The 22,918-nt window shown below is 37.8% G+C and overlaps 2 protein-coding genes across 8 annotated transcripts; both read left to right on the top strand.

The window, feature by feature from the left end:
* Positions 1–2,311: 2,311 nt before the first annotated feature.
* LOC112050490 (RNA polymerase II-associated protein 3) lies at positions 2,312–15,914 on the top strand. Of its 7 annotated transcripts, none has more exons than XM_052887682.1 (9): positions 2,312–2,364; positions 2,787–2,900; positions 4,773–4,907; positions 6,038–6,226; positions 6,815–6,964; positions 7,753–7,950; positions 8,369–8,704; positions 12,733–12,928; positions 13,454–15,914. In XM_052887682.1, exons 3-9 carry the CDS (start codon positions 4,866–4,868, stop codon positions 13,540–13,542), a joined length of 1,200 nt encoding a protein of 399 aa, XP_052743642.1. In that variant the 5' UTR covers positions 2,312–2,364; positions 2,787–2,900; positions 4,773–4,865; the 3' UTR covers positions 13,543–15,914. The 7 variants fall into 7 exon arrangements, with proteins under 7 accessions (XP_052743642.1, XP_052743641.1, XP_052743640.1 ...); XM_052887681.1 differs by having other exon boundaries at positions 2,313–2,364; positions 4,788–4,907; XM_052887680.1 differs by lacking the exon at positions 2,312–2,364 and adding an exon at positions 2,368–2,421 and having other exon boundaries at positions 4,788–4,907.
* Positions 15,915–20,176: 4,262 nt separating this feature from the next.
* LOC112050478 (uncharacterized) lies at positions 20,177–22,704 on the top strand. Its single transcript, XM_052887975.1, has 3 exons — positions 20,177–20,746; positions 21,140–21,308; positions 22,403–22,704. Exons 1-3 carry the CDS (start codon positions 20,177–20,179, stop codon positions 22,564–22,566), a joined length of 903 nt encoding a protein of 300 aa, XP_052743935.1. The 3' UTR covers positions 22,567–22,704.
* The last annotated feature ends 214 nt before the right edge of the window (positions 22,705–22,918 follow it).

The raw sequence follows: 22,918 nt of genomic DNA, 5'->3' as shown, positions 1-22,918 counted from the left end.
TCCGACTAGCAAAACCCCTGATAATGTACCTAGCCTCAGTTTTTAGAAGACAGTTAGAAAACCTACTACTGGATAATATGATCCACTTGGGACTTTGAATTAAACCAAAAATAGGCAATATCCTCGCACAAGTGAAAGTTAAACCTTTAAAACTTAGGTAAGTAGGTATACCTGCGTAGATATTACTGATTTTATTTATTTTATTTTATTTACTTCCTTGTGGGCAGTAAGTAGTTTTGATCATAAATATTTTTTTATTTTTTTCATTTAAAGCCGAGAGGTTCCTCTGGACTTTTACTACGAGTACCTATAAGAAATTAATATAGTTTAAATTCATTCTCTTGATATTAATATTGTTTAAATTAATTCCTTTGATTATATATTAATTCTATTGCAATATGTAGGTAGGTTTTTGTCATTATGGCTTAGCTCAAGTACCTAACATTTTTTTTTTCTAAATAATAATATGCCCTTTTGGGAGAAAGTGGTGAAAATATAGTCCATCGTCTATCTTTGTCCGTCAATCGGTCCATGAAAATAAACCGAAAACTATACGAGCTCCCTATACTCCTACGATTTTCCCGCCAAACTCAGTTTAGTTATTTTGGCGAGTCTATGGAATAGGTAGGTAGTTGAGGACAAAGAAATGAGAATTGAGATACCTACCGAAAAGAGCAGTGTTGCCTGTTGGTCGACCTCCAGTTCAAATTGCGTCCAGGGAAATCATTATTAATAGAGATAGACAAAGTAGGCTTGTGATTTATTGAATGATTTCTTGTCGACGCTGGATAAAAGCATGTCAAAATCAAATATAATGGTGAGTGACTTGTGAAAAATGATTCTGAAATTGTGTGTAGGTAGGTACAGTTGCACAATGCATCACACTAATGATATAAAGGCGAAAGTTTGTGTGTAAGTGTATATGTTTGTTCCTCCTTTAGGCCTAGTAGTTTACTTTAGTATTTTAGTCGAGTACGAACAATTTTTGGATTTACCGCCCAAAAAATTGTACGTACTCGACAAAAATACTAAACTAGTCCGAACTAGGCATAAACGCTGCGGCTACTAAAGCGATTTGGCTGAAATTTAAAATGGAAAAAGATTTTACTCTGGATTAACACAGGGTACTTTTTACAATATTAATTTCGTGTTTCATGGAATAAGGGTCCGAAATATATCGATATCATATAATAATAATGAAAGGCCGTACAAACTACTTTAGTATTTTAGTCGAGTATGAACAATTTTTAGATTTACTATTTTTATTTATTTAGGTACCTAGCTACTTTAAAACTATGAGGAGTTCCCTTAACTATCCTTCATCTCCATCACCAGACCTCTAATGACTATCACAACTCATCTAGGTGGACAGTTCAATCAAATCAAGCCCAAACAAAAGGTAACTGCTGTCAATCGTTGACGAGTTCCATCGTCTGTGTTTCGGCTCCATCATCAGACCAACTCCAGACCTTCATAAAATTGTAGTAGTTTAAAATACCTTATGGATTTCTCCGGGATGCCATCATCAGATTCTGACATGAAAAAATGGGACTGCCCTGGAATCAAACCCTACAAACCAAAAAAAGAATTTTCAAAATCGGTCCATAAATGACGGAATTATCGCTGGACATACATAAAAAAAAAACATACATACAGCCGAACGTAGAACCTCCTCCTTTTTGGAAGTTGGTTAAAAATATAAGCAATTAACATTTCGTTATAATTGCCAGTAGTCAAAATGGATATAGAAATCTTTTCAAAATACATAATATTAAAATACGAATGTTTTATGAATACCTATCATAAATAATATTATTTTGTACAAACTTTTGATGTCATTGAATACAAGACACATAAAAAACATAACTTATTTCTTCCAAAATATAGCATGCATTTTTGACAAGCTAACAATATCATGGCTGGCAAGCGTTTTGGCTTGTATTCTCAAAAATATTCAATAATTATAATTTTCATGTAACAATGAATCAATGTAAAAAATTATATTTTTTTCAATCTTTTATAACGGTAATAAACAATTCAAGATAAATAAAAAAAGTGTTAACTTGCCTACTTGCCTATTTTCCCGTAAGTACAGTGTAACCTGTACGCCATCTATTATGAAACCGGTGTAAGTACTAAGTACCGTTTGCATAAAAAAGTATTACATTTAACTACGGCTGAGCGAGAAATAATTATAATTTTGTATTTTAATTTTCATGTTGTTGTGGAAATAAACAACAATATTTTATAATTTTAAACAACATCGTTGAAAATACATGTTTCCGAACGAAGTAGCGAGCGCCATGACAACGTATTGTTTGAGGTTGACAACCCATTGACAACCTAGCTCTATCGATTTTGCAGGTAAATTTTTTTTCTTGCATGCCCAACAAAAATGGACAAAGCATTCGAATTACAAAGGCAAGTTCGGAATGATGTGAGGACATTGCAAACTTATTTAACAGACTTACAAAACTGGGAGGTCGAAATGAAAAGAAAAGAGGCCGCGTTAAACGGTGAATTTGAACAGGTTTAAAAACTCAAATAATTCTACATATTTAGTGTTGAAAACCACGAATCACCATATAACATACATAGTGTCGTTTAGTGTAGTGTTTTTGTATGTCTAGTGCACTATAAACACCGAGTATGTATCTAGCAGTTCGAATATCGCGACTGCTATTTGACGGGGGTTTTGGTGAATTTTATTTTCTATTGTATTTCTCGGTGGCGTTGTTCGAGACATTGTGCCGTTTAATTACTAACTCTGAGCCTTTTGGGGATAGGACCTACCGCCAGTGAGGAGCAAGGCGCGAAAAGAAAAGCCAGTGCAAGAGAAAAAGGAGACTGCCAAACGGATCAAGGCATCAGACTACGGTGCTTGGGAAAAGTTTGATGTTGTATGTATTCTTTGCAGTTTTCATGAGCTACCAGACTGCTAGCCGACTGACGATGCATCTTAAAAGTTTGTCTGATAGCTCAAGTGTTGAGCTTTCATATACAATTTTTGTCAAATTGTAAATCAATATAAAAAAAAATTGTTGATTAAACAATGAACTTAGTGCAATTTCACATAATACTATTGCAGTGTAAAATACACTATCTGCTTAGTTATTTGCTAGTGTCTAATTTATTTTGAGATTTAAATTAACCAAGCTGTTGTTTTAGGTTAGTACATCCCATCGTCTTTGAGTTATGAGAAAAATATTGTATTTAGCACATCTATGAAAAATTTAAAAATTTCAAATATGTATGGCAGCACTTGTTTTCTGATCACTTCTAGTATCAATTTAGAAATGTAAGATCTAATTCTACCTAATTTATGACCGTGTGGCACTGTGGATATTGACCCTGCTTTCTGCATCCCTGTGGGTTTGATTCCCACAACTGGAAAATATTTGTGTGATGAACATGGGTGTTTTGCAGTGTCTGGGTGTATTTATACACTATATAAGTATTTTATAAATAATAAAATCTGCTTTCTTAGTACCCATTACACTGGCCAAATGCTTACTTTGGGGCTAAGTACTGATGTGTGTGTATCTAAGTGTATTTACTATTATTTATATTTATAACTAGCGGATGCCCGTGACTTTGTCTGCCCTTAGACCTTTTTAATCCAGCCCTTACAGTAGTATTATTTAAAAATGAAGTACCTTTTCCTGTTTTCCCAACATTTCACTTTACTGCTCTGCCGCTATTAATCATAGCGTGATGAAATATATACTATAACCTGCCCAGGAGTATGAAGAATAATTGCACCAAGTTTCATCAAAATCTGTCGAGTAGTTTTTGGTTCTATAACAAACAGACAGACAAAAATTTTACTGATTGTATTTTTGGCATCAGTATCGATCACTAATCACCACCTGATAGTTATTTTGGAAACATATTTAATGTGCAGAATTGATCTCACTACAGATTTATTATAAGGATAGATTGCAATTTTGAACCATCTCAACAAACTGTATAGTTTTAGTGCCTGATTATTGTGATCTTATTTCATCTACACATACTTTGTGACTCTCAACAGACAAACTGCAGTGACAGTTTTCATATAGGTTTCTTTCATGGTGGTCAGCAGTAAAAAAGATTTTAAAATTTAACTCTATAATTTATTAAATAAATAATGGACATACTTACAGATAAAACATAAAAATTGTTAATTAATAAGCTTAAGTTTGGGTTAATAATATAGCATGTAAGTGTAACATGTTTTAGCAATATCAAGCAAATAATGTTACAATGTTGTGTTACTTAAGGTATTATTGTTACAAAATTTCCTAAATTTAAATGTTTTATTTAAATAACTAATAAAATAAATGATATATTGTATATAAACGTTTTTATGGATTTTTTAAATGATATATAAAAATTATTATAGTTCAGAATGCCTTTTAGCATATGCCTCCTCCAGCCGTTTCCACTCTGTTTGTTCCCAAGCAACACCATTTAGAGATGTCCTGCTGTTATAAATCATCTGCAATCTTTGTCTTTGTCCTTCTTTTGCAATGTTTTCCATCTCTGGAGTATCAGTCAGAAACAATGGAACTCCACTTGCCTATCTCAAATTATGTAATGCATCTATAGTTACTTTAATTCATTTATTTGATTGATTCAAGGCTTTTTTCTCTCTTGTTTCTTTATCTATCAGAGATCAAAGTAAATCCCATTTAAGTGGAGTCAGCAAAATATGTCAATTTATGCCATTTGCATCCATAATTCATCTACTTGTCATTTAATTTTTTTGTCACAATTTGCGTAAATTAAAGACTGACTCGTGGCAGGAGAAAGCATGTGAAGAAGTTGACACAGCAGAAGTGGGGCCGACATCCTTGGACAGCAAGAAGAGTCTGCCGGCGAAGATGGAGAAACTGAGAGAGGAGGCACAGTATGAGAAAGAGAGGGTGAGTGCTGGAATACTTTTTGTTAAATGACTGTTTTAGTTTTTAGGGTTCATGTCAGTCTGTCTGTCTGCGGTTTAGCTCAAAGACTATTACTAGTAGATATCTGTAATATAGCATGAGTACTTATGTACATTAAAAAAACTTATGTACATCATTAAAACGTGAGGGTACTTTCCTATATGTAAAGTGGGGATGAATTTTTTAGTCATTTATCTCATTAGTGTAGACTATAGGGTATCATTGGATGGATCTTTAAAAAAATTGGTGGGTCTGGATATACTTTTTTTTGATTTAGGAATTTGTTTGAAAAATATTTTAAGTGCTAATTTTCATTAGTTTTTTTTTTCTTTTATTTTATATTTAACATAGTTTATGGTGTCTTTATCAGTACTGTAGGTGTAAACTATGGTTCTACATAACCAATTTAGGAAATTATTTTTACCATTAGAAAGCCACATTATTTGTGAGTGTCATAGACATTAGGCTATATTTTATCCCTGTACTCTCACTGGAATGGGAACTTTGCGGATGAAATCACAGAGAGTCTGCTAGTGAATGATAGGGGTTTAAAGTGCTACACACACACCTGGTCGGCCTAGGGAGGATGGATGCCTAAGGACATATTTGCCCTCAAACATTAGTAGTACTTAATAAAATTTTACAGTAATATTCAGCTGAATAGAACAAAAATTTGATCTAGCTGCTGACATTTGAAGAATAGAATAGAATTAGACGTATTTACTAATTATTTAATGTATAGCTTAGCAAATTCGATCGTAACACTTGCGATGGTCCGGGGGTTTCTGCGGGGGCCGGGGACGTGGAAACGTGTTCAGCATTACATATTGAACACGTTTACATACAGTACCCATAATGATATGGAGATCTTATGTGTTTGAGGTTAGAGGATGTCTGTGCAAACCAATATCGTCATTTATCTCCAAAACTACTAGTCTGATTTTTCGAGTTTTGACACTACTTTTTTTAAGGAAACTTCCTCATTGGCTACAATCTTAAACTTTGGGATAGTTTGTATGTGCTACTATCTTCTTTCTTGGCCCTTTTTCGCACTTCGCTACGCCGCCTAGCTACAGTACGTAGTTACTGTAATTGCAACTCCAATGTTCCAGGGTAACAGTTTTGTGAAACAAGAGAAGTGGGACGACGCCATCGCGTGCTACAACCGCGCCATCGAACTGGTCACCGACGACGCCATCTACTACGCCAACCGCGGCCTGTGCCACCTCAAGAAAGACAGTCTGCACCAGGCCGAGGCGGACTGCACCGAGGCCCTGCGCTTGGACCCTACCTACGTCAAGGTGATATGTCTGAGATATCATAATTAAAACACTTGAGTTCATGAAAACATATATTAGCTTTGTATGAGCGCACGACTTCATACCCGCGCAGTCCTTTCCCCACGTGGCCCGCGTATCATGGAAGTGTCATCAACGAACTTGCCAAGCTATAGCTTGTAAAATTGCTCCTGAATTTTTTCTGATACATAAAAGTGTAACTATCATATTTAAAATAAGGTATAATCAATATTTCTTTTGTGGATCCACAAAAGAAATAGCTCAATAAGTTGCAAAATTGAAGTGTCAATGGGCAGGATGGCATAGTTGGTTTAGATAGGCTCCCAAATTCATTGAACAACAACTCTGCACCAGAACAAGACACAAGGAGCCACTGTACGTCCAGCAGTCCACGTCCAACGGCCATCGCAATGCAGTTGTACATTACAGTCTTCCCTTTGTGGGTCTTGAGAGCTAAAGAACTTGGTTCACAGAATCCCCGAGAGAACCACTTTCCTCTATGAGTTCTTGAGGTGATTTTTTGTACACAAAAGAAAGTACAAGCCAGTATGTAAGCTTTAATAATATATACCTCTGATTATTTGTGTGAAGGCGCTGCAGCGGCGGGCGGCGGCGCGCGAGCGGCTGGGCTCGCTGCGCGGCGCCAAGCACGACCTGCACGAGGTGCTGAAGCTGGAGCCGCACAACGCGGACGCGCGTCGCCAGCTCGGCGCCGTCGTGGCGCGGATGGGCACCAAAGGGGTGAGTGCGCGGTGTGCGCGGCCGGCGGCGGCGCCCGGGCTCGCTGCGCGGCGCCAAGCACGACCTGCACGAGGTGCTGAAGCTGGAGCCGCACAACGCGGACGCGCGCCGCCAGCTCGGCGCCGTCGTGGCGCGGATGGGCACCAAAGGGGTGAGTGCGCGGTGTGCGCGGCCGGCGGCGGCGCCCGGGCTCGCTGCGCGGCGCCAAGCACGACCTGCACGAGGTGCTGAAGCTGGAGCCGCACAACGCGGACGCGCGCCGCCAGCTCGGCGCCGTCGTGGCGCGGATGGGCACCAAAGGGGTGAGTGCGCGGTGTGCGCGGCCGGCGGCGGCGCCCGGGCTCGCTGCGCGGCGCCAAGCACGACCTGCACGAGGTGCTGAAGCTGGAGCCGCACAACGCGGACGCGCGCCGCCAGCTCGGCGCCGTCGTGGCGCGGATGGGCACCAAAGGGGTGAGTGCGCGGTGTGCGCGGCCGGCGGCGGCGCCCGGGCTCGCTGCGCGGCGCCAAGCACGACCTGCACGAGGTGCTGAAGCTGGAGCCGCACAACGCGGACGCGCGCCGCCAGCTCGGCGCCGTCGTGGCGCGGATGGGCACCAAAGGGGTGAGTGCGCGGTGTGCGCGGCCGGCGGCGGCGCCTTCAAGGAGTATTCTAAAAAAAGAATTAATGAAATCGGTTAAGGCGTTCTCGAAATTTGAGTTTTTAAAAGTTAGCCCGGCGGAAATTGGCCTGTATGGACACTTCGCCGGTACTATATACACATATCTCATTATATTTTCATTTTTAGGCGAAGTCAAAATCATCGCCCACATCGGAAAGCAACCCGAGCCCGCCAACCAAAGAGCGGCCCAAGATAGTGGAGCTGCCGCCCAGCGCTGGGCAGCTGCGGCAGGAGGAGGGCGCGGAGCAGCGCTGGCGGGAGGGGCGCGGGGAGGAGGTCACCGTCATCAAGCCGGTGAAGAAACCGCCGCATTTGAGGTCCAAGGTGAGATGGTCATGCTTTGTGACAACCTGATAAACTAATAGGGCACTTTATTATTGCCTGTAAATGGGATGGGTTATTTATTTTATAACCCAACTTCAGTAAAAAAAATGTTAGAGCACATTTTCAAAGATTGTAATGGATCTAGCTATAATACAATTTAGCATTGTTACCAAAATAAAGGACTCCGCTATTTGGAAATGCATTTTAATTAATCCATTTCTTCTTCAACTATTATTAAAGATAGCTGAACAGACAGGCTTAATCCCGCCAACCCGCATTGCGCATAATGGTTGTCTAAGCTCCATATCCCTTGTTCTATGAAGAGCCTGTCCCTCTTGTGAGCCGTTAAATTTAGCTAATAATGATATATTTATTGATTTATTTAATTAATTGAATTTCAACTAATCACTATTTCCAGAGGGCCCTCAGACACGTGCCCATCCAAGAAATCCTCCTCGGCAGAACGATAGTAGACAAGCCGGCCACACGCCTCGAGATAGTCGAGATTGAAGACCACGCTCACGGCGACTCAAACAACAACGACTCAAACAAACTCAAACAAAACAGTGGCATCGACTGTGACGGTGACAAAAATATCGGTGTCATTGGTGATCGGTTTGACCAAATTGACCCAAATTTGGTCAACAGTGATAAGGTGTCAGCAAGCATGGTGGCGCCGACGAACAGTGTTCAGTTTATATTGGAGTGGAAATCTCTGAAAGGCAACGACGCTGCAAGGAGTGATTATTTAAGTGTAAGTTTACAAACTTTTACTTAACAATATATGTATGTTTGTTCGGGTGAAATCTTGCAATTCAATTTTGAAGCAGATATTATCTTCAACCAATTGTGCTGAAATTTTGTATTCTTGTACAATTTGAATGACAATGCAATGTTCAGTTTGTGACGTCATTCTAAATCCAACATGACGGCCTATGTAACATGGCGGACTAGTTACTTTTAAATTTTAATGCATGTCTACAATATGGGTATCAAATGAAAAAGCTTGCTAAGAATAATTAGAAAAATAAAGTGTTCCAATGAACTGTAGCCACAGCAGCATATATAAAATAGTGGACTAGTTATTTTATTAGCACTACTACAATATATGTATGTATAAATGAAAGGGTCATTACATAATTTATATGATACTAACGGACGCCCGCGACTTCGTCCGCGTGAAAGTCGTTGTAAACTTTCAACTACCCCTATCCTATCCTACCCTAGCCTACCTCTACCCTACCCCTACCCTACCCTATCCCAACCCTACCCCTACCCTACCACTACCCTACCCCTGCCCTACCCCTACCCTACCCCTACCCTACCCTACCCCTACCCTACCCCTACCCTACCCCTACCCTACTCATTAAGGCTGCACTTCTTTATTTATTTCTCCCACCGCGAGTCGCGTCGAGCGCGGCAACCGTTACACAAATACTCCTTATAATCCTTAAAGTCCTTAAACATGAATTAGTATTCATGCGCAATGGCTTAGCGTATTTCATGTATAACTTTGGTGTTTGGTGATTCTTTTTTTATTGAACAGGTAATAATGTTAACTTTCTTATTAGGAATGAGTGATGAGTGTTATAAACATAAGAGTAGACAAATATAATTAGAAAGCTCCGAACTGCTAAGTTATCGGGAGTTACACGTGTTATTGCGAGTCAACCATAAAAGATAGACATATACAACGTGTCCCAAAATTCAACGATAAGCGGGCGCCAAAAGATTGACCTGCTCATGAGCACTTAAGGAAAAATAATAAAAAAAATATACCTAAATTTTTTTTTAGTTACAAAATAAATTTTAAAATTCTTTGAAAATTTACACCTTGTATGATATTTTGAACTACCACGGCTACAATTTCTTAAATATGCTTAAGATTTTTTTTGTATCGGATACCTAAGTAGTACTACTATTCACCACAACTCTTAAAAACACCACAATGCCCGCAGTTTTTACACAAAAAAAAATCAAAATATTTTTTTTCCCTCAAATTTATAAAGATTTTTACTTTCAGTCTACTTTGACTCATGGTCTTGCAAAAAAAAGTATGAACACCGCTATGGCAAGTTATTTTCAAAGTTGACGCAACTAATCAAGATTTCAAAATAGTATAATACCCTAAGATAACTAGTCGCAAAAAAAAAATATGCGTACCATTTGTAAACAAGAACTAAATTTCTAAAATGTTTTTGCTCCTAGAAATCACTTTTACTTTATGCACAAAATGATGTGAGTCATACGTTGCAATTTCCTAGAATTTTAATGGAACGAACGATAACATTTAAAAATAAGAGAGAGAGAGAGAGAGAGAAAGATAGCGATAAGTATACGTTAGAGAGGGATAGACAGATGTTCTTTGTTGAATGACAATGATGCAGGTAAAGAAAATCCTGTTCCCAGCAAGTCAGTACGCTCTGCTCCTTTGTTTACTGCGCAACTTTCCGTATTCAATTGACGTGGCTCTCGTACTAACGACTTTTGGCTTTGCATTTTGGACTGGACTTAAGTGATCTGCAAACTGAACTGACCTGGCATTATTTTGGACTGTGCCTGTGTTTTGTGAATTGGACTTTTGGTGTATTTTGGACTGTTTAGCGTTATCATGCCGCAACCATACACGCCGATGGAATACGCTAACATGCATCTCATTTATGGAGAATGTCGGTGCAATGCTAACGCTGCTAGCAGATTGTATCGAGAAAGGTACCCAAACGCTCAAAGATATCCAGATTATCGGGTATTTATGAATGTGCATCAAGCGTTTTCGGAGGGTCGTTTGCCGTCAGCTAGAAGAAACGCTGGAAGACCTAGATCGGAATGCGATGAAGAAGTTCTCAATGAAATAAACATTGATTCAACTACCTCAGTGCGTGCCATAGAAGCAGCTACGGGAATCCCAAAAAGTTCAGCACATCGAATACTAAAACGTCATCGGCTACACCCATATCATTACAGACGTGTACAAACGTTACTATCACGGGACTATCCACTGCGGATCGCATTTTGCCGAGTGATGCTTCAAAAGCATCGGGAAGATCCTCAGTTCTTGGATAAAGTACTATGGTCGGATGAAACAACCTGCAAGAAAGATGGCTATTTAAATCTTCACAACCTACACAGCTGGAGCAATGAGAATCCGCACCTGATGAGAGAAGACAAATCCCAATATCAATTTAAGGTCAACTTATGGACGGGCATTTTAAATGGAAAAGTGATTGGGCCTTTTGAATTACAAGGAAACTTAGATGGGGACAGTTATTTGAACTTTTTACAAAATGATTTGCAAGAATTACTAGAAGACGTCCCCCTAAGCGACCTTCAAAATATGTGGTATCAAAATGATGGTTGCCCAGCTCACTACGCTCGTCCTGTGAGACAATACCTAGACCACGAGTATCCGGGGCGTTGGATCGGGCGACTTGGTCCTATCCTATGGCCATTCCGATCACCCGACCTAAACCCCCTGGATTTCTTTTATTGGGGTTGTCTCAAAGACAGGATCTACGCAAAACCGATTACGACATTGGACGAGCTTCGGCAAAAAATCACTCAGGCTGCGGCACATATCAATGCTAGAAGATATGCGCGAAAAATAAAACGGTCGTTTTTAAGGCGATGTCGTGCCTGTATTAATGCCGGTGGAAAACAATTCGAACATTTACTTTAATGTTGTGTAATTAAAATAACAAACACATTTTTGGAACATAGTAAAATTTATTACTAACAACAAGAACAATTAAGAAATTTGGTTCTTGTTTACAAATGGTACGCATATTTTTTTTTGTGACTAGTTATCCTAGGGTATTATACTATTTTGAAATCTTGTTTAGTTGCGTCAACTTTGAAAATAACTTGCCATAGCGGTGTTCATACTTTTTTTTGCAAGACCATGAGTCAAAGTAGACTGAAAGTAAAAATCTTTAAAAATTTGAGGGAAATAAATATTTTGATATTTTTTTGTGTAAAAACTGCGGGCATTGTGGTGTTTTTAAGAGTTGTGGTGAATAGTAGTACTACTTAGGTTCCGATACAAAAAAAATCTTAAGCATATTTAAGAAATTGTAGCTGCGGTAGTTCAAAATATCATACAAGGTGTAAATTTTCAAAGAATTTTAAAATTTATTTTGTAACTAAAAAAAAAATTTAGGTATATTTTTTTTATTATTTTTCCTTAAGTGCTCATGAGCAGGTCAATCTTTTGGCGCCCGCTTATCGTTGAATTTTGGGACACGTTGTATATGCTGTTGTGTTTTTATAGATAATTTTAAGGAGAACATTTCCGTCATACATTATTTCTATGTAGCTTTAACCATTAAGGCTGTACACGCGACGGAAGCTTAAAAAAATTGAGTAACTTCTCCCGTTTTCTCAACATTTCTCTTCACTGCTCTGCACCTATTGATCGTAGCGTAATGAAAAGTATACTATAACCTGCCCAGGAGTATGTTGAATAATTGTACCAAGTTTCGTTAAAATCCGTCCAGTAGTTTTTGTTTCTATAAAGAACATACAGACAGACAGACAGACACAAAAATTTTACTGATTGCATTTTTGGCATCAGTATCGATCACTAATCACTCCCTGATAGTTATTTTGGAAATATATTTCATGTACAGAATTGATCTCTATACAGATTTATTATAAGTATAGATGAAAGTTTTTTTGACTGGGAATTTCGCCATTGGACAATCGCATGCTAGGCGCACAGAACTTCGTCGAAGCGTCGAAGCGCAGTTTATTTGAAGCTCAACATGATGTTATGAATCTGTCCAGATCATAGAGCCGTCGAAGCTGCCCGCGATATTCGAGAACGCGCTGGAGAGCGACGTGCTGGCCGACGTGCTGCGCGCGCTGCACGCCCACCCCGACACGTTCACCCGGCACGGCGTCGGCGAGTATCTGCGGAGCCTCTGCCGAGTGAAGCGCTTCTCCGCGCTCGCCATGTTCCTCTCCGCCACTGACAAGGAGTGTGAGTGTACCTCGTCATCATCAGCACCGCCATAATTATCTGCCGATGACATGACACAAAAACATAACAAACATCTAGCGGCATATCCACCATGCCCGCACTCTTCACCACTCCCGCGCCACGCTAGCGTCACCGCGTACTTTCTTTCGAGAATAGAAAAACTAGTATCACGTGGCTCAAACAGAAAAGGAAAAACATTATTAGACAACCTGCACACCGTAACAGAATTTTCTTCACTCTTGGTGTGAAGTCTATCAATCAGTATTGGGCCAGCGTGGTGGACTACGAGCCTAAACCCTTTCTTTCTGATCGGAGACTCGTGCTTAGCAGTGAACTAAATATGTTTTGTTACTGATAATTAATATTTATATTTCTTAAAATACGCATTATAACTGAAAAGTTGCAAGTACTGAACCACATTCGGACCTACGGTCTCCTAATGGAAGACGAAGGTCATACCACTGAACTATCACGGTTATATCGTGATATTAATATAAGCTAACGTAAGTGTTTGTCTATGTCCAGTGCTCAGGCACATGCTGGCGCGGTGCCGGGCGGCGGCGCAGCTCAGTGACAGCGACGTGGTGGAGCTGAAGCACAAGTACGAGCTGTGAACTGTTGGGACTCGTGCCTTTTGTTCACTCTTTACTTTGTTTTTAATGTAAACATAAAATATGTTTCAACCATTGACCTCTTATAATAAAAGGACGCACAATCGTGTAGAAAATTTCACTTAAAAACTGGCCAATTTCGCTTTGTCAGGTAAAGAAAATTATACCTAAAGGCCTTTAAATATAGTCCAATATTCAATAAAATCCCAAATTCAGAGCAAATCCAACCTTATGGACTGAGTTTGAGGTTTGCAAATGCGACTACTTGAATTGAGTGCCAAGAAGTTGTGTTTGGCACTCATTGAGTAGGGACGTTTTTGGTCGCTGATTGTGCATCCACTTTTTTATAGGAGATCGATGGTTTCAACATGAAAGTATTTTTTATTAAAATATGATACATCCATCACACACACACAAGTGCACACTGCCGTCGTAGTGTGAGAGCACAACCGACAGTACACTGAGAGATTGGAGTTTAAAATATTATTAATTTGTCGCCAAAGAAAAGTATGTTTATTCAAAAAATATGTATATATTACTTGAAATGTATTACCTACACAAAATTGTATATTAAAACTTTGGTCCTCTTTAAACTCAACCAAAGTAAATAAGCTATTTTTTAAAATAAATGAAAATTATATTAAAAAATGTGTAATTATGTGTAAGTTTATGGTATCACTAAAAATCTTGCATGTAAAATTTTTACCAAAAATAAAACATTAATGGGCATTTTCGTCATTAATGTTTATAATTGTTAGTTGTGACCTTTTCTCACGACGGCAGCGTTGTACACACATGATGTATATTTACAGTGCTGCAAGTGATGGTGATAATATTAGTTAACACTAATGTGTAGTGTGTCAAAAGCGCTGATGTTTGGCCGACAAACACGGCGTATTACTTTTTGTTATAACCATCTCATTATATACGAAACTGGCGCTTTTGAAGACGTTTCATTTTAAACCTATGCTCCGACTTAGATGTAAAAAGTTTATATATAAATATAAATGTGTAAACAAATTAAATATAGATACGTCGACGAAATATACACCTAATTTACTTGGATTCCAATTTTAGTTTGTCCAAATTTATATACTTCACTTTTGTGTACTGTGTACAAGTAATTTAGACTTTAAAGTCCTTGTTTTAAAACTTAATTTCGTCTATACTTGTAGCCGGTAGTCTTACATCGAATGTTTAAACTTGTAAGCCCTCATTCGCACGAGAGTTTTTTTAACGCATGTTAAAAAGTGCTCAAATATACTATGAACTTGAAACAAGGTCATTTTCCAACGTCCAAAATTGAAAATACAACTCTTCTCGAAAAATAGCGTCGTGTTTCAAAAACGCTGTCGTGTGAATATATACTTGTCAATGCATTTGTTTTATTTGAACGTCTTTTTAACGTCCATAAAAAACTGTCGTGCGAATGGGGGCAAACGTCTGCTTGTCAAATGACATCGATCTTAGAACAAATACATTAATGTCAGAGTAACCTGTGCTCTATTTCTGTTGTATTAAAGTTACAGTTCCTAGAATAATGTAAGGCAGCGATATTCTGTTATTCTGTCAGCGCGATGTTTTTATTATAGTGCGAGATCCGGCATATGATATATATACTCTCATCTGTTATTTAATTGTGATAAGAAATAAATGAAAAATAATAATAATAAATACTCACATTGCACGTAGATTGCCTAGTTAAATTGCGACCGTATTAAATGATTAACTTTTTTTTCGAAGTCAGAACTGTCGAAGAACTTTTCCGCCTAGCCATGGACAAGGACAAGTTTAGAAAGCTGACCGCAAACCTTCAGTAATGAAGAGGCACTCTAAGAAGGTTGCCTTTGATCAAGTTCATGGTTTCTTACATTTTGTATAGAACTATATTTTGCCGCAATTAAACTAGGCAACCTATTTGCAATGTGTCACGGTAAACTTTATCTATCATATATTTCATAGCACTAATGAAAAACACAGACAACAACAAGACAGATGAGGGTATATTTCTAATGCCTGATCTGAGACCATCAATTTCGATCGATAGATAGATTTAATTGGACAAAGTTTTCCTTGATTACTTGATTTTAAAACTAGCATGTTTGTATTGTAAATATTCGTACGGTTTACAAATTACAATTGAATTTTAAAAACGTCCTGAACCGTTTCGTGTTATATTATTGTTCCGCTTTATTGCCAATCGCGAAATGCCATTTTTCGAATAAAAATTTTTTTTTTAGTCGTAGTCAGTGTCACTGTTTTCCTGCCTCATGAAAATATCTGGAAAAAGAAAATGTTAAAATTATTTTATTGAAAATATTAATAAATTGCGTACGTTAACTTAGAAAGAAAATAAACTATAATTTGTGTATAAATTTGTTTTTCATTCATCTACAAAATGGTTATAGTCGAATAATGAATTCAGCGATCTCTTTTGAAGTTTCCTGTGATACCCTTTTTTATTGAATCAAAAATAGTGATGTGAAAAAGTGAACGATCATGATTCACTCAATATGTTCTGAACCAAATTAGTAAATAATTTTAATAAATAACAGTTACATCTGTTATTTATTAAGAAATTTCTCAGTCTAAGGCTTAATAATAAACGTAAAACCTATGTTGAGTCACAGTGATAAAAATAAAATTATTCTAAGACCTTATTTGATTTGACTTATCTCCCATGAAGAACAAACAACTAAAGAAGTTAACAGAAGAATAGCAAACGGCTGGAAGAAGTACTGGTCACTAAAAGAAATCATGTAATGTAACGAGCTAAGCATGACAATCAAATTAACTGCAGGTAACCACTGGAGGAGGGTAGCACAAAATAGAACGGAGTGGAAAACACTGGAGGAGGCCTATGCCAACAGACACTCCGGATTACTCGACATAATATAATATACAACGTGTCCCAAAATTCAACGATAAGCGGGCGCCAAAAGATTGACCTGCTCATGAGCACTTAAGGAAAAATAATAAAAAAAATATACCTAAATTTTTTTTTAGTTACAAAATAAATTTTAAAATTCTTTGAAAATTTACACCTTGTATGATATTTTGAACTACCACGGCTACAATTTCTTAAATATGCTTAAGATTTTTTTTGTATCGGATACCTATAGTAGTTAGGCTTGAGTAGCTTGGCTTAAAATTTCAAATCGGAAGTAGTGGTACCCTCAGAGATCAGGGCAAATAGGTAAAAAATTGATCAATTACATAATTTATACAATTTTTCTTTCAACCGTCTGTCACTAAGCGCTATGATAGAAATTTCTGTTTAAAATTCCTCTTTGAGAGTGAATGATCTGGGGCACTATTTTTTACCTATACAGAACAGGACATCACTATGACAATAAATATGGTATCATTATTTTACAAAGTGACATTAGCATCTGTCAGAAAATTCGCACGATTATTGATTATACTATAGTTTAAATATAGTGCGACATAAGAGTAGAAATTAATAAAAATGCAACGAATAAACTCGCCGTGTGGCAACACCACACTTACTGTCATTATCACAAACATCTGTCAATATAGAGCTTACAATCATTATTATATAGTTTTATTAGATTATTAAAATCATAGTGGAAAGGATTACCAGAGAATATAATTTAGATGAGTTTAACTTGAATTTCTTTAAAAGAGTGGTCCAAAATTGTATGGAGCACAGAATCAGTCATTGTACCCTAGCGGAAATATAAGAAAATAAATTTCTTAACTATTTTCGATTATTTAAAGTCTTCGAACAATGCGTGTTGCCAGTGACGACCTATGGTTCTGAGACTTGGTCGCTAACTATGGGCCTCAGAGTCACACAGTGGGCGTTGGAATGAGCTATATTCGTAGTATCTCGGCGTGATCGAATCAGAAATGAGGAGACTTGCAGAAGAACTAAAGTCTAAAGTTACCGACATACTCATAGCTCAACGAGTCGCGAAGCTGAGGTGGGAATGGGCGGGGCTCATAGAAGAGCCAATGGACGTACGACCCCGTACTAAAAACTCACTAGGTGGACTGACAACGTCAAGCGAGTCGCAGGGATTTGCTGGATGCAGGCGGATCAGGATCGTGTTGTTAGGATGTCCCTACAAAAGGCTTATGTCCTACAGTGGATGACTATCTGCTTATATGATGATGATGATGATAAACGCTTCGTTATTAATGAGTGCCTTCCAGCTCGGTGATCTATTGAATCCAAAGCAGCGAGCTGGTATTTAACTGATTCGTCCCACGATGGGGAGCCGTAATCCTCTAAAAAATAGAGACCTTTAACACGTTTATAGACCCACACAAAGTTATCATACCCCACAAATCCCAATAGTTTAATAGTAGAAAGTTCATGAATCTAGATTGGGCTTACGAACTTGTCAATGAAAGTGCCAGCCTACGTTGGACTCACTGGACTGGAAACGTGTTAACCTTTACAGATCTCCACATCTACAACCGAAAATTGTTTGAGCCAATCGATTACGAAGACAGCTATATGTATTACAAAACATTAAATTTGTTTTTTGGTAGACAACTGCCATTTAAAAAGTGCTTGTAATTTAACTACTAACCTTCATTTTATTTTCTTTACAACGCCAAGGGATTCCAGACTTGAAGTACATCTTTTTGGCATTCACTTCAACTTCATTACTTACTACACATTTACCTGTACCGGATAGAATGACAGACAGACAAGACAGAAGGACGGATTGCCAAGCGATCATATAAGGACTTTTTTCTTGACTTCTGATGCCTTGAAATATACCTTGGCAATGAAACCGATCTTCACTCGACAGTCCGTTTTACGTTTTTAAGGTTCCGTAGTTCACAAGGAACCCTTATAGTTTCGCTATGTCCGTCTGTCCGCGGCTTAGCGCAGAGACTTACTACTTAAAAAGCTGTAAATTAGCATCAGTATGTACCTACATTAAAAATGTGAACAAAGTCGTAAAATTAAATCTTGAAAAATGTATTTTTTTAGGACATCTCCCCTACATATAAAGTGGGGATGAATTTATCAATCAATCAATCAATTTATTTCTTTACAGATACATGTATCATTAATACAGGTGGTCGGTAGATGTAGATAGTAAATGTATCTTGCCAATTAGGCATGCAAATTATTTATTAAGTATTTAATGATTCAAATGACAATTTCACCATTTAAAATTTACATCTTTACAATTAAAATATGTATGAAAATAACAATAATATTAACTTAAATACCTACTCATTTACACTGTAGAATGCCTGTTGAGTTAGGTATTTATATAAATTATTTTTAAAGCAATTTATATTCTTTTCTTTCCTAATTTCTTTTGGTAACTTATTATAAATTCTTACTGCCGCAATGAATAAACTATTATGGTACAGAGTAGTTTTATGTTGTTCGCATTTAAATTTATCATTGTCGCGTTTATTTTCATAAGGTATAAATATTTTTTTGTTATTGACTACAAACATGACTACTTCGTAAATATATAATGATGGTACCGTTAATATTTTTAATTTTTTGAAGAACGGTTTACAACTGTCTCGTTGACATACTTTACAAATTGCTCTGATGCATCTTTATTGTTCTTCTACCAACAATTTTCGATTAAGGGATCCGTTTGTAAAATATTAAGCTTTTGAAAATAAATTTTTGTTAGAGTCAAGTGTCTCGGCTAAACGTTGTTGTTTTTTTTACTGTTGATTAATAATAGTTATACAACTTAATAGCCACAATGTCCGACAAATTACGTTACATTATCTCGTTCCGACGCTCAGAAATTTTCATTTCATGGTAACTAAGTTAGCCACCGGAATCAAGAATTTTCGTAAATAAAAAAGTTGATCGTCTCATCGAGATGAAGCTACTCACGAAAAATTACCTTGTTATTAATCAGTTGTACAAAATGGTTTATGGATCCCTGGCTACGTTAAACTACAATCCAAAAATAAAAATAAAGAAAGCAAAACTGAACAAAGAACAAAGAGCAAATTAATAGTAAAGTAAACTTCATCTTCAACTTCCCGCAGGGAGTTGATAGATGACGTTCCATAGAAGCAGACCGTTTTGGAAATAAAAAGGTTGATGACTTGATTATTTTGATGCAGAGAATTAAATTGCCTACAAATTTGATTAATGCAGGAATGATAGATAATGTTAAATTAATATGATTTCTATCGCTGAAATATTATAGGTATGACTTGTAGGTATAGCTACAATAGGTAAGTATATCTAGTATAAACAAACACAAATTATAGAGAGGTAGACCATTTCTCCGTACCTATTTCCGCCATTAACACAATGAAAGATGCAATTTGGATAAGCTAAACGCCAATCCAATCTACATACGAGTGCCTACCTCAATGTAGCATTTCAGTTTAGGCCAAGAACATGTTCGTCCACGACATTAATAAAAACAAAACGAAAAACCGAAAATACGATGCTTATACCACCTTAACAGCGCTCAACTGTGTTTTGAAAATGTTTGGCTTATACTGCGTCTCGAGGGACGGGAAAAGATTTAAATGGCCTTTTTGGAGAGTTGCCTTTACGACGACAATTTTCCTCGTTACTAACTTAGTGAGCATTTATCTAGCTATTAAAAATTCTAAAAGAACAAAAGCTAAATTCCAGGATTACTTTATATTAATCTACATGCTCGGATACGTTCAATACGTGGTGGATCTTTTGTTCGTCTACAAATACGGGAGACAACGCTGTTTGGACTATTACAATACTTTTGAGAACATCGACAGAGTTATCGGAATGCCGTATTACAACGAAATCAAGAGAAGCGTCACAAAAATATGCTTCTTCTTTATTCTCATCGGCTCCGTATACTTTATCAGCGATTACACTGCTTTGGTTCTACTGTACGGATGGTTCATATCCGCGGTCCACAGTATCGACTACATCTATACGGTTATCAAAATACTCTCGGCGCTCGATGGTATAGCTCACTTTATCCAAGTAAAGTTTCGCCTTAAGAGAATCGGAGACGTACTTCAAGATTATTATAATTCTGTTGCATCCTTACCTGGAATGAGGAAAGATGTTATTAGCAAAACCGATTCGACTACTACTGTTTGTTTGTCCAATCGTTGGAAGTTGGAATTGTTAGACACGATTGGTTACAGCCGTACTAAAACTATCTTACGTCTCAGCAAATGCTACTTGCTGTTGCTCGAACAATGTGATTATGTTAATGGAATGTTTGGATTTAGGGTAAGTGATACCATAACGTATTCTATACTCCACTGTTGCAATTATATCTACATAAAATAACACAATGGAATTCATTCTTATGCAGTGTGGTCGAACGTACGAATTTCTCGGCATTTATAACGCTTTTTTGGTAACGCTTAAAATGTGTCCGATAGATTGTTTAATAATATCGGAAATTTTGTTATAATACGGAGTTTGTAATACGGAGAATTTAAAAAGCTATTTTTCAGATACTATTCGGTGGTTTGGTCTATCTTATGGAAATGGTGATGTTGACTAATTTGATTATCAGGCTGACAGTGGGTACAATGGTAAAATCCTTATTATTAAGAAAAATTTCTTCAATATTATTTAGTTACATTTATATTAATAAAACGTTTTTACATTCTACAGGTCCCTTTTCACAAGTCTAATCTCTTTACAATATTGTTATCAACGGCTATGAAAGTCGTAAACTATAGTTCAATACTACTGTGCGGTATTCATTGTTGCGAGCGAACATACAAACAGACGGACAGGATTCTCCGATGTATTGATCATTTGATGGCAAACAAGATAATTTGTAGGTATATACATTTTGATACTTATTTTATCTAATTGCTATGCTTACTATTTATCTAATTGCTATGCTCGGAGTACCTACCTACTTCTGCGAGATCGAATCAGAAATGAGGAGATCCGTAGAAGAACCAAACTGACTCAGATCAATGAGACGCAAAACTGAAGTGGCAATGGGCGGGGCAAGTAGTTCGAATAGTCGATGGACTTTGGGGTCCCGAGGTGCTGTGACTCCATGACGGTAGGCGTTGTGTTGGCCGATTTCCCATTGTTTCGACTGTAGATATCAAGAGGGCTGCAAGTAGCCGCTGGATGCAAGCGGCTCAAAACCGTATTGTTTCCTTATAAGAGGTGTTCAGCAGTAGACGTCCATCGGCTGATGATGGAATCATGATGATTTATCTATTGACTATTCCGAGTTACAGAAGAGGGGTAACTTCTTTGTTAGACCAGTGGTTAGTCTATATGGCATTTTCTTTTATTACTTGATTTCGGGCTTTTACCTTTTTTGTTTTGGTTGGTTCTCTCTTCTAAGTTGTTTTAGCTCTTATGGATAACGTCGGAACCGACAGTGTGGAATGTTTGAAGTGAACCGTTGTTGCTCATTTAAGACGCGGAGGGTTTTAGTGGGTATTCTGGTCAGGAGAGTTAGACATAGGTACCCTGCCGTGGAGTCTCGTCCGCGACACCTTCGGGAGGGATACCTTATTTACGCATTTCACAGCGAGAATAAAATAGTGGTTAGCCTATATGGTTCCGAATCATGAGGTCCTGGGTTCGATTCCTGGGTCGGGTTATGCCTAAATATTCTCAGCACGGAGTTGGAAAGTTGGTGGTTGTCACACCCCTTAAGTCGCACACGTTAAGTTATCGTTCCCAGTCAAAGTCAGCTAATATATATGATAGTGGTCGTTAATGAATCTACCATTATCACCCTAAGCCCTGCCACTTTCCAACCTGGATCGGTGTGGTGGGTCTAAGCTCCATATTCACTCTCCTATAAGGAGGGAGGCCAGGCCTTGTGGTGGGTGGGCCGTTAAGATGGAATGAAAATGAGGTATTAGTAAGTGTAGAATAACAAAATGTATTTTTTGCTAGCACCGGAATCCCATGAGGCTCTGAAGGAACTCCGTGAGCTCGTCATCTCCCGCCCCGTCCGCTTCAACGCCGTGCACTTCTACACGCTGGACTACGCCACCATGCTGGCCATGGCGTCCGCCATCGTCACCTACACCATCATACTGCTGCAGAATATGCAATGAGCTGCCACTATTGTTATAAAGTCACAGCCTGCTCTCTACATCTAAGAGGACGTTGCATTTTATAGAAGCTTAAATGTGTCAGTGTCAGCTTACGCACATTCTTGAGAGATCCTGATTAAAAGTAATGTACCTACCTACCAAGTTGCCAGACACTATTAGCTTTTCTATGTAGAAGCAATGTTTTCAGCTTTAATAAAATGATGAAAGGACATCTCAGGTAGGTGCTTAGATCACTATTGTTTTACGTAAGCTTCCTAAAGCTTCGAGAACCCATCGTCAAGTTTAAAAAAAAAATCATGACTTATTTGCAGTTAAAAATTATAATCTTCGAGGGTTTTGTGTCTACTATGTA

The sequence above is a fragment of the Bicyclus anynana genome, chromosome 20 (genome assembly GCF_947172395.1).
Source record: "Bicyclus anynana chromosome 20, ilBicAnyn1.1, whole genome shotgun sequence".
NCBI lineage: Eukaryota > Metazoa > Arthropoda > Insecta > Lepidoptera > Nymphalidae > Bicyclus > Bicyclus anynana.
Note: the sequence above shows the minus strand (reverse complement) of the source record. Positions and strands in the feature narration are given on the sequence as shown.

Bases quoted from the DNA above. Each gene is read 5' to 3' on its own strand.
- LOC112050478 (XM_052887975.1), top strand. From the start codon at position 20,177: ATGCTCGGATACGTTCAATACGTGGTGGATCTTTTGTTCGTCTACAAA. The intron at 20,747-21,139 runs GTAAGTGATACC...TACATTCTACAG, and splicing joins ATGGAATGTTTGGATTTAGG to GTCCCTTTTCACAAGTCTAA. The intron at 21,309-22,402 runs GTAGGTATATAC...ATTTTTTGCTAG, and splicing joins GATGGCAAACAAGATAATTT to CACCGGAATCCCATGAGGCT.
- LOC112050490 (XM_024088758.2), top strand. From the start codon at position 2,396: ATGGACAAAGCATTCGAATTACAAAGGCAAGTTCGGAATGATGTGAGG. The intron at 4,908-6,037 runs GTGAGTGCTGGA...CCAATGTTCCAG, and splicing joins CACAGTATGAGAAAGAGAGG to GGTAACAGTTTTGTGAAACA. The intron at 12,929-13,453 runs GTGAGTGTACCT...GTCTATGTCCAG, and splicing joins CTCCGCCACTGACAAGGAGT to TGCTCAGGCACATGCTGGCG.